The sequence below is a fragment of the Protomyctophum bolini genome (assembly GCF_963924005.1).
Source record: "Protomyctophum bolini genome assembly, chromosome: 21".
NCBI lineage: Eukaryota > Metazoa > Chordata > Actinopteri > Myctophiformes > Myctophidae > Protomyctophum > Protomyctophum bolini.
This window is the reverse complement of record NC_137882.1, coordinates 30,264,238-30,276,737: the sequence shown is the minus strand read 5'-3', so window position 1 is coordinate 30,276,737 and position 12,500 is coordinate 30,264,238. Positions and strand designations below refer to the sequence as shown.

Here is a 12,500-nt window from a genome sequence, read left to right as displayed (position 1 = left end):
GGCCTTCCTTTCTCTGTTCAGACTCATGACCCAGGACTACTGGGAGAACCTCTACCACCAGGTATAACTGTGCAATTTATTATTTGCTTTTTGCTTTTTCATCTCTCTTTTTTTCCCCCTCCCCCCAATTGGCTCTATATGCACACAGAATAACTCTTCCTATACTGTAGCCTCGGCCAGGAGGCGAACCTCGTATCAACAAGCCGCGTATACGTTAACAATCGGCTAAAGAGCCCCGTGGCCCCGATAGGCAAGTAGTATAACGCAGCCACATATAGCCTACAGTGGTCGTCGCGTCTCCTTACCCCACCTGGAAGCGCGTCCACGCTCTCCAGCCAGGAGCTATGCTCGACCTCCCACCCCCCAGGCAGGGTACGTGCTGTCGAGTATTATCAACGGTGCTAGTCTGTGGGGGATACAGAACCCATACACACCGCTGCCACCAATGTAGCGCCGGCCCGGGAGGCGAACCCGGGACCTCGTATCAACATTCCGAGTACGTTACCCATCGGCTAAAGAGGCATGGTCCCGATAGGCAAGTATAGTGACGTACCTATAAGCCTATACGCTACTTCCGGTCCACTTCCCTATACTTCCTTCACAGGTGTTACCGATGATGCTAATTAAGGCTCTGTTCCGTTTAGCGTGCAGTACGTGGTTCTAATTTAAAATCAAACGTAATTTAACTGTTGAGAGCGTAACAGAGGAACCAAACGGACCTGTTAGGGTTACATAAATGCATAAAGGTCCATTTGGATCCCTGATCGTTTGAAACTGCATTATAATCAGATTGTATATAGCCAAATCCAGGACACATGCACAAACTGTAGCTGCGCCTGAACAAAGTGGTGTCGTTAGTCAGGCGTGGTGATGGTTTGTGTTGTGTGAGACGTCGGTGAGCTCTGAACTCAGCCTACATAAAGTGTGAAACAACTGTTCTTTTCTTTAGATTTCAGAAAGATAATTGAGGTATTTTTGACTTAAGTGAGTGGAAATCTACGCTGCAGAACATCTATACACTCAATCCACAGTTCTTGTATAGCAGATTTTCAGAGAAATAACTACAGCTCCCCCGTAAGGTATGAGGTCTCCCCAGACTCAGGTGAGCTTTACCGAACCTCCGTACGGCTCGACGTCTCAGGTCTACCTTCGTGAATACGCAAAGAGGAGCCACGATGACCTGGACTGCCAAATGCATTGCAATGGCCAGATCCCCACCGCCGCCTGTCGGACGAAGAACAGCTCTCTAGACGGCCAGAAACAAGAAGACACGAACCAACCAAGATTGCGTCGTCGTCAACAGCTTACCGAGACTGTTACCGAGCTTACCGAGACCGAGCCAGGAGAAGTGAAGACTGATCAGACAAGCTGCACCGGAAGGAAACCCCACGCCTGTAAACATTGTGACAAAAGTTTTGGTTATTTGAGTCAGCTGGAGACACACCTGCGTATTCACACCGGAGAAAAACCTTTCCACTGTAAACAATGTGTCAAGAGTTTCAATCTTTTGAGTAACCTGAAGAAACACCAGCGTGTCCACACTGGAGAAAAACCTTTCCACTGTAAACAATGTGACAAGAGTTTCGGTTTTTTGAGTACCCTGAAGTTACACCAGAGTATCCACACAGGAGAAAGACCTTTTGACTGTAAACAATGTGACAAGAGATTCAGTCAGTTATGTCACCTGAAGTTACACCAGAGTATCCACACAGGAGAAAAACCTTTCCACTGTAAACAATGTGACAAGAGTTTCAATCTTTTGAGTAATCTGAAGAAACACCAGCGTATCCACACAGGAGAAAGACCTTACTACTGTAAACAATGTGACAAGAGTTTCAGTGACTTATGTGGCTTGAAGACACACCTGCGTCTTCACACGGGAGAAAAACCTTTCCATTGTAAACATTGTGACAAGAGTTTCAGACAGTTATGTCACCTGAAGTTACACCAGATTATCCACACAGGAGAAAGACGTTTTGACTGTAAACAATGTGACAAGAGTTTCAGTGATTCGAGTAACCTGAAGAAACACCAGCGTATCCACACAGGAGAAAAACCTTTCCACTGTAAACAATGTAACAAGAGTTTCAACCGGATAGGTGACTTGAAGACACACCAGCGTATCCACACTGGAGATAAACCTTTCCATTGTAAACATTGTGACAAGAGTTTCAGTCAGTTAGGTCATCTTAAATCTCACCACCTTATCCACACGGGAGACAAACCTTTTGACTGTAAACAATGTGACAAGAGATTCAGTCGGTTATATCACCTGAAGTCACACCAGCGTAACCACACAGGAGAAAAACCTTTCCACTGTAAACAATGTAACAAGAGTTTCAGTAATTCGAGTAACCTGAAGAAACACCAGCATATCCACACAGGAGAAAGACCTTACTACTGTAAACAATGTGACAAGAGTTGCAATCAGTTAGGTCACCTGCAGACACACCTGCGTCTTCACACGGGAGAAAAACCTTACTACTGTAAACAATGTGACAAGAGTTTCAGTAATTCGAGTAACCTGAAGAAACACCAGCATATCCACACGGGAGAAAAACCTTACTACTGTAAACAATGTGACAAGAGTTTCAGTAATTCGAGTAACCTGAAGAAACACCAGCGTATCCACACAGGAGAAAAACCTTTCCACTGTAAACAATGCGACAAGAGTTTCAGTAATTCGAGTAACCTGAAGAAACACCAGCATATCCACACAGGAGAAAGACCTTACTACTGTAAACAATGTGACAAGAGTTTCAACCAGATAGGTGACTTGAAGACACACCAGCTTATCCACACTGGAGAAAATCCCTAACAATGTAAACAATGTGACAAGAGTGTCAGTCGTGCACGGAGATACCCACGCCCCTGGCAGCCAGTGGTGCAATTTTTCTCTTTTTTTAAGGACAATTTAAAAAAGTTCAATAAAAAGTGAAGTGAGTCAGACACACACCGCAGGTACGAGCCGCTGAACTTGTGTGCGCGTGTGTTCAACTTGGCAAAAATAAACATGGATATCTGTACATTCCAGAAGCGCCGTGACCTCTTCCACAACACCAACAACAGCTACAAGAGGCGCCAGGCCAGTCACCCCATGCAGCCACCAGCAGCAGCAGCAGCACAAAGTCAAACTCGTACAAATTGTCACACACGTTATACCACTGTGAAATTTGTTCTCCGCATTTGACCCATCTCTTGGAGCGCTGAGCCGCGGCCGTGCATGCCGCGCTCTGGAATCATTTGATTAGTCGATTTGACTCCCCAATCCAACCCACTGATGCTGGAGTGCCAAGCGGGGAGGCATTGGGTCCCATTTTTACAGCCTTTTTACAGTTTTGGTTCGGCCGGGGATCGAACCCCGACCTCCCAGTTTCAGGGCCACTGTCTGGTAACAACAGAACAAGCAACCGTGTCCGGGCAGTTCGGATCGACCCAACAACCCCTCCTATGCCCAGCCTTGTCTGTTTGTGTGTACCCCATAGCGATGATTTGATCGGCTGAGCACCCCACAGCGATGGTTTCATTCGCTGAGCATAGTACGTATTGAGAGAAGGGGCCGGGGCTGACGGACAGATCGGTGAACCAATCGGTGTGAGAATCGCATGCACGACCTGCCCCCCCTAGACCAGAGACCTAACACGTTAGCTCAGCAGTAACCCCTGTGAAGGAAGTAGGGAAGGGGTCCGAGTTCTTGTGTGCATATAGAGCCCATTTAGTCATTATGCCAATGAATTCCTCCCCGCAAACATGTGTGTGTGTGTTGTCACTGCTGTCGTATATACTGACTCACCTGCCAGTGAGGAGCCCCCACCAGGAGGACGTCCTACTCCTCCCGACCAACACTCCCCGCTCACAGGCTATCCGCTCCCAGCCTGTAGGAGTATGTGCGGTGTAAATCGGACTGCGCCACGGCCCTGCCAAGACACATTTCAGTCGACTAAATCAACAGTTGATTTAGTCGACTTGAAATCATGTGATATTTAGTCAACTTAAACTATACTATGACTTTGCTATGACTAAAACTGCTGGAGTGAAACGACATCAAAATTAGCAGTCAAAAAGTAGACATTGCCTAATAAGTAGAAAACAAAGTGAAAAAAAAAAACAATTTAGAATGCCATTTTAAAGGCACGTAGAATCCTAGATCCGTGTGTCGCATGCACGCACGCACACACACACACACAGACCCCCCCCCCTCAATGATTCAATGATTAGAGAGAACACTAAGGAGCACAGAACGGGTTTGACACTCGTACGGCCCAATCGATCAACTCAGTGCACATTTCCCTTTGAAGTACAAAGCTTCAATTAAGAGCTCCTGCAAAGCCCCCCCCCTGACCCCCCAACACACACACACACACACACACACACACACAGAAACGTCCCTGTCCCTGGGATGAACGTCAACATACACAGTGGAACGTCAACATAAAACAGTGGAATAAAACCAAACCAAACCAAACCAATACAGCCAGAGGGATGTATAGGTAAACACCCCAGCATAATTTACATAGTGGCTCATAGCGGGCTGGGTTTGGGGTGAAAGAAAAATATACAAATATATAGGCTACATATTTTAAATTTGGGCCAGTTACCCACAGTGCCTTCAAAGTAAGATAATAAAAAAGGGTATTTTGTCCAGACGTTGCGGTCCGCAGGTAAGACCTACATGGTGTTCTTCGTGGTGGTCATCTTCCTGGGGTCCTTCTACTTGGTCAACCTCATCCTAGCGGTGGTGGCCATGGCGTATGAGGAACAGAACCAGGCCACCATCGCTGAGGCCTGGCAGAAAGAGAAGGAGTTCCAGCTGGCCGTGGAGAGACTGAAGAAAGAACAGCAGGTAGATATACCTCCAATATGAATGCTGCTGAACTAACTTACAAACTATAGCTAACAAACTAACAAACTAACTAACTATTACTAACTAATTACAACTAACAAACTAACAACCAAACTCACTCACTCACGTATCAACAAACACCATCAAACATAATTTTGGTAATTGTTTAGTTTTTTTAGGCCTCACTCACACCTAAGAAACACGCAAGACACACTTGTGTCCTGTGTGTCATGGCCGCCTCAATGCATTTCCAATGGGAGTCACATGGTTTGAAGACACAACCTTTTTGCATGGGGGGGGGAGGGCAGAAGACAGCCATGCAACAAGGTTGTGTCCAGGGGCAAAAGGACCTGGCGATGGGCCCCGGTGCAAATATTTTGTTTAGGCCCCTAAAAATGACTTTGGACAGATGGAAAAAACTTTAGTTAAACTTGCAGAATGACAGATTACTTTACCTGGGTCACATCTTCTGATAGTGCTGACATGACATAATACCACATAATACATAATACCACCAGCAGTCAGCAATCAAACACAAATGTTTGGTCAAACCATGTGACTCCCATTTAAAAGCATTGTGGTGCATGGCCTAAAAAAACAACAAAAGCATTTGTTTGATGGCATTTGATACGTACTCACTCACTCGCTCGCTCACTCACTCACTCACTCACTCACTCACCCACTCACTCACTCACTCACTCGCTCACTCACTCACTCACTCACCCACTCACTCACTCACTCACTCGCTCACTCACTCACTCGCTCACTCACTCACTCACTCGCCAACTAATGAGTGATTGAAGCCGGCCTCCAATCATTTATTAATACTAGCGATGTGCAATAGGCCTGTAGAGATTTGGGCCGATATATCCGATTACTGATTATTGTCATCGTGGTCTGATTGATCGATACTGTTTCTGGACTGCAGATGTAGAATTATAGTAGAGTGCATTTTGTATTACTGATTTATTAGGCCAACTGATGCACGGAGTTCAAACTTTTGAATCGTATTTGTTTTCTTTTTTTTTTGGTACCTTTTGAAAGCGTCCGCAGAAAACACTGATTGAATGTGCAGCCTTCGTCATTTTATACACAAAAGGCTTTTTTCCATCGCCACTCAAACATATGAATATTACAAAATGAAAATACCTGCAAATGCCGACAGTTCAATACAATAGTACATTCTTATAGCGGACAATGCGGATTAATCATGCATGATAAATACTAAACCAGAACTAGCTAACTGATCACTCAACTATGAAATAATAACACTTGACTTTCACTGGCTGGCTGGCTGGCTGACTGACTGACTGACTGACTGACTGACTGACTGACTGGTCAGATAGCTTTCAACTAAATCTCACATTAACCATTTCAACTAAATCTCCCATTAACCATTTCAACTAAAACTCACATTAAACCATTTAGCTATAGGAGGTCAAGTATATAACAATGTGCATAGTTGTATACGAGTCTGTGTAAGAACATATTAACAGTGTCTCCGCCCCCTCCCAGACAGCGGTGCAGAAGCCCGTGGACACAGACTCCACCCTCTCTCCAGACATGTCTCCGTTCTGCCCGCCCTCCGTCAAGGAGGAGGGGCGGAGGCGGAGCCAAGCGCTGATGGTCGAGGTAGTCAACCAATCAGACGAGAACCTGCTGCGGGTGGGGGAGGGGGGTAAGGTGAGGACAGAGGAGACGAGGAAAAGGACGGGCCCGAATAGACTGGTGTCCCCTAAAAAAAAAAAAAAAGGAGGACACTTGTCTCCTCAGACCCGACCGGCCCAATGTATACTTCACTGCGTGACGAAGTATACATTAGGCCTTACAGAGTTGTCTCCTGTGCCTCACCTATGCCGTCTCCCTCTCAGCTGTCCTACTGTCCGTCTCTCCTACACTGTCTCTGTCTCTCCTACACTGTCTCTGTCTCTCCTATACGCTGTCTGTCTCTCCTACGCTGTCTCTCTCTGAGCTGTCCTACTGTCTGTCTCTCCTGCACTGTCTCCCTCTCGGCTGTCCTACTGTCTGTCTCTCCTACACTGTCTCCCTCTCAGCTGTCCTGCTGTCTGTCTCTCCTACACTGTCTCCCTCTCAGCTGTCCTATACTGTCTGTCTCTCCTACACTGTCTCCCTCTCAGCTGTCCTACTGTCTGTCTCTCCTACACTGTCTCTGTCTCTCCTACACTGTCTGTCTCTCCTACACTGTCTCCCTCTCAGCTGTCCTATACTGTCTGTCTCTCCTACACTGTCTCCCTCTCGGCTGTCCTACTGTCTGTCTCTCCTACACTGTCTCCCTCTCAGCTGTCCTACACTGTCTGTCTCTCCTACACTGTCTCCCTCTCGGCTGTCCTACTGTCTGTCTCTCCTACACTGTCTCCCTCTCAGCTGTCCTACACTGTCTGTCTCTCCTACACTGTCTCCCTCTCGGCTGTCCTACTGTCTGTCTCTCCTACACTGTCTCCCTCTCAGCTGTCCTACACTGTCTGTCTCTCCTACACTGTCTCCCTCTCAGCTGTCCTATACTGTCTGTCTCTCCTACACCGTCTCCCTCTCGGCTGTCCTATACTGTCTGTCTCTCCTATACACCGTCTCCGTCTCAGCTGTCCCGTTTCTCTCATGAACCGCCGTGCTGAATATTATCATAACTAATAATATTTGAGAACAAAAGGACAGAGAAAACAAATGCATTTTTTCTTAGGAGTACGATGTCACTAGTCTCCTCTTCCTCTCCACACCCAGTCCATCCTCCCCTTCCTGTCCAGGTCGGTGTCGGTGCGCACGCGGCGGAGCAGCCAGGTGTCGTCCATCTTCAACTTCCGCCTGCACCGCTCGCGGAGCCGCGGCTCCGAGGGCGACATGGCGGACGACGAGTTCAGCGTGCCCGGAGACGTGGTGCAGGTGGAGACGACGGGCTCCCTGGGGCCCCCCCCGCCCATTAACCCCTGGAACCCCCGCAGGCCCAGCACCTACAGCACCAACAGCCGCGGCTCCCAGGTACGCTACACTATACAATTCAATTCAATTCAAAGGGCTTTATTGGCATGAGAAAACATACGTTTACATTGCCAAAGCAGAAAGAACAATACACTACACAGCCCATAAGGGCATTTGTCTTGTGAATACAGGGTATATACTGTACATTAAGCCCCCCAGTAAAGGCTATCCAACGTTGAAGCTGCCACTACCTACTGGCGGAAAGTGGAACTGCGGCACTTTCATGGAGGTGGACGGACGTTCATGACGTCATGTGCGTATTTTAACATGCCCTGGACCTCAAATTTGAGGTCTATAGGCTATAGGCTATAGGATAAACTTCCGCTCGCGCGAGCCATTGAGTTATACTTGTTAACTTCCGGGCACTCTTTCCCGGGTGCTTCAAATTGCCACTGAGCAACTTCCACTGAAGTCCGGTCCGGTCTCTATCCTTTTAATATTCTATGGTATACATGGATTAACACCCAGGGTTAATCCATGTGATGAACACTGATGAAGGCTGGATAGCCGAAATATTTGCCTCCTGGTTCAAAATGCCAAGAATACACTATTGAAATGCAGTCTTCGTGAGTGCGACCCTTTACCGTTATTAGTTTTGATATGATTTGAACGGGCAATGGACCTAAAGTCAGAGCGCGGTGGTCACATGAAGAGTAAACTTTGATGAGCCACACTTGCTTTGTTTTAAAACATTTATAAGATTTGCATAATTTCCTTTCATTTACTGAAAAGGAAAAAAAACAGCAGACCTATAGAATAGACTGGGTTTCTCTCTTTTCCCCACCACCGTATTTATTTGTAATTTTTTATGTATTAATTTTAAATGATGCCGCTGGAAGGTCGCGGCCTCTACTGGAGCTATGAGCCTCGGGGGCGGGGCTACCAAAGCCACAAAGTGATTCCTCACTTTGTTTAGCTCTGATCCACTGGAGCGAATTCTGTCATGTCTTAATATAGACCCCCCCACACACACGCACACAGAGATTAAATAATGGCATGTACCGTGTGTGTGTGTGTGTGTGTGTGTGTGTGTGTGTGTGTGTGTGTGTGTGTGTGTGTGTGTGTGCGCGCACAGGTGTTCTATCCAAGTCTAAATGTAAATGGGAAGCTGTTTGTTGGAGTGGAGCAGAACGGGGTTTCCCCCACCGCCCTCCAGGGGCCCCTGCTCGGCTGCACCATGGACAAGGTCAAGGAGGAGAGTGTGAGTATACTGTGTGTGTGTGTGTGTGTGTGTGTGTGTGTGTGTGTGTGTGTGTGTGTGTGTGTGTGTGTGTGTGTGTGTGTGTGTGTGTGTGTGTGTGTGTGTGTGGAAACAATGTTGGGCTGCGTCAGCCATTCCAAACATCTGAATTTTGAATGACATTTGCACGACCGTGTTGTCATTATAACTCCCATTACTATGCAGTATACTTGTGAGGACAATTACACGCACGCGCACACACACACACACGCGCGCGCACACGCACACGCACACGCACACGCACACGCACACGCACACGCACACGCACACACACACACACAAGCATGCCATGCACACACCACTCACCCACCCGGGATGACCCTGGTCTCCTATTGAATACTATTTAAACAACTCTCAACCACAACGTCCACTATACATGTCTCGCAAATCGAGTGGCAAAGTGAGTTTAACATTGTTTATAATGTCGTTTAATGCAATTAGATAATGTCTTTTCTGTCTGTATGAATGGGCTGTCAATGCCAGAAAGTAGTTTTTAGCCACTCGGTACTGTAGGCATCCCTGCATAACTCCCTGGTTTGATGATGTCATGCGCTATACCCTCTATTCAGGACTTGTTCGTCATAGTGAATATAGTTCACCCGAAATGTCAGAAATAGTTTCTGACATTTTCTAATGTCTACGTTTTGAAACATTTTTTATAAACTATACCTTTAAAGGAGCATTCAGTGATTTGGGTGATTTGGTCCGCCCCGGCAACAAGATGTGAACATGCACGCACTACAGTGGGGGGGACACGCAACAGGCCAACAGCACACCAAGGCCCGCCCCCGCTCAATCATGATTGGTGGAAGGCCCCTCTCTATATCCTGATTGGATGAAGGCACCTAGCCAAAAACTAGGTCTTTTAACTGGGGAACTCATGGTCAGCACACTCTATATAGGGAGGATTATCACAATGAAACACAAAAAGAAGCGATAACGCGACAGGCCTACCGGACTGGACCGAAATAGAGCGAGACTTGACTACTGCTGGACTGTATAGTCAGACTGGACTTCTGATGCAAATGCAACCCGATGACATTCAATTGCAACACAGTGCAATCAAGGATGTCCCGTGTTTTTGCTCCCGATCCGAATCCGAACATTTGAGTATACCGATACCGATTTGTCCTGTTCCGATATTTATATTTTGTAGAACACGTTTATGCCACAGACAATTTACAGTCTAATAATATCATGATATGGATCCTATGCATCCTATACGAAAGCGGAAGTGCTCATTCTATCTCAACGGGATAGTTCAATGTTTGTAACTATAGCCCACATAGCATCAGGTAGCACGAGATCAAAGCATGTCGCTATACTCTCTTATACTGCCTGCACCGTGCTTCACACACGCATGCCCACATTGACACAAGTGTCATGCAAGCCATTAAGGGAGAGGAAGACTTCTCTCTCCAGTCCCTGCGGTGGTGGATTAACTTGCCACGGGTTATACTTTTAACCTGGTTAACCCATACAGCCGCACATGTCGGGAGTCACGGGTCAGTTTTAACCCGGCAACGGGTTTAGTTTTAACCTGGTTAGCCCCATACAGCAGTACTGACTCCTATACACGTGCGCGGCTGCTACGGTGGTGCACCGTTATACAGACTCTAAAACATTCCTCACCTCGGCTCCCGGGTCATTATTCAAATCCGCTCGTTAAAATCACATTCCAGGGTTCCATGGCCATATGGAGGTACTGCTTTGAAAAGATGCACTCCCTTAACAGTACTGTGTGCGTGTGCGTGTGTGTGCGTGGAGTGCATATTATCGCTTATGTCAGGATGCAAAACCTGGCATGTCAGCTCTCTCACTAAACTGAACACATTGTTTGGGAAGTGATGGAGATATTTCACGTTCAACAGCTGTTCCCGTGCATGCAAGCACGAGATGCTTTGCTGCTGACAGTCAAAAAATTATCACAGATCACGTCGGTCGCTTTGGTCAAAACCATGGAGAGCTATAGCGCCGTAGATTTAGAGTTAAGAGACACTTCTGCTGTCGGCTGTAGGAAGTGAAGGGCAGTTCATGCGCTGGAACATCTTTTTGAACTTGTCTGTCTGTCTGTCTGTCTGTCTGTCTGTCTCAATCAGACTTCAGTGCAAACGATCTATTCAATCGAACAATGACATCAAATGAAGGTGTGTGTGTGTGTGTGTGTGTGTGTGTGTGTGTGTGTGTGTGTGTGTGTGTGTGTGTGTGTGTGTGTGTGTGTGTGTGTGTGTGTGTGTGTGTGTGTGTGTGTGTGTGTGTGTGTGTGTGTGTGTGTGTGCGTGTGTGCGTTCAGGTCCCTACGTCCTCCACGGAGCTCAGCACCATGCTGCTGGCCAGGCCGGTGTCCAGGGAGGACATGGAGAGCAGGGACAGAGCACTGAGCGCCGCCAGCTACCTGACCGACGCCATCGAAGGTACGCGCACGCACACACACACATATGCATGCGCACACACACATGCATGCGCACACGCACACTAACAAACGCACGCACAAGCTTACAAACGCACTATACTTGTTTGGACATTTACATTTTAGGCCTCCAACTTTATGAATGCCATTCTCTCAGTGTTGGGGCATATTTAATGGTAAGCTTATAGAGTCGAAAATATAGTCATGAAAACATTTCATTTTAGTAATCTCTGAAATCAATAAAACAAGCGTATAGTTGTGAGGACCAGGAAAATGGACCTCACAATAATGTCTATGACTCTATAATGCTACTATACTTGTGGGGACATTCGGGCCTCACAAGTACTGTATGGTCACGCGTGCGTGCGTGCGCACACACACACACACACACACACACACACACACACACACACACACACACACACACACACACACACACACACACACACACGCACGGCCATGCAGTCTTATGCAAAGGTTAAAATGTCATTTAGATCGGAGGTGGGCAACCAAGGTTGCTGATCACTGGCATTGCGTGTGAGAGAGAGAGGATAGTCAAATAAATTATCTGCCTCACATTTGTATGTAAATGACATCCTGCACATAATTCTACATTCATTAAAACTGTGAACTCTGACCGTGGAGGGAGTCGAGTTATTGCCTCTAATTTATTGAGTCTAATTATCATTCTATAAGAATGTGAGACAACATTTCTTTAACAGGAAGGGAAAAGGTTATATTTGTGGACAATCAAAATATGTCGGGATTTTCTTATGTGGTGTCATTAAAATTAACATGGTAGGCCTACACTATCTAGAAAATAAAAAAACAAGGCATTTTGTAAAAATAAAAATAAACGGTTGCAGACCCCTGCATTAGATGGCATGTTATTTAGACAGATGCTATAGGTTCATTTGTTGGCCTGGCATCCTATAGTTTTCAGACTATACAGACTGATGCTATAGCCCAGCAAGCATGGTCAGGACCTGGACGAAATACTATAGTTTACTGAG

At 46.6% G+C, this 12,500-nt stretch overlaps 1 protein-coding gene across 1 annotated transcript in view; it reads left to right on the top strand.

Annotated features, from left to right (window-relative positions):
- The window catches only part of scn5lab (sodium channel, voltage gated, type V-like, alpha b), a gene marked incomplete at both ends in the record, with an annotated part of 143,496 nt that overhangs the window by 43,416 nt on the left and 87,580 nt on the right, over positions 1–12,500 (top strand). The window contains 6 exons of the mRNA XM_080793847.1: positions 1–61; positions 4,646–4,843; positions 6,359–6,526; positions 7,583–7,837; positions 8,913–9,038; positions 11,371–11,491. The exon at positions 1–61 is cut by the window's left edge and continues 81 nt beyond it. Of these exons, the coding sequence (XP_080649973.1) occupies positions 1–61; positions 4,646–4,843; positions 6,359–6,526; positions 7,583–7,837; positions 8,913–9,038; positions 11,371–11,491 (929 nt within the window). The remainder of the gene's footprint in view (positions 62–4,645; positions 4,844–6,358; positions 6,527–7,582; positions 7,838–8,912; positions 9,039–11,370; positions 11,492–12,500) is intronic.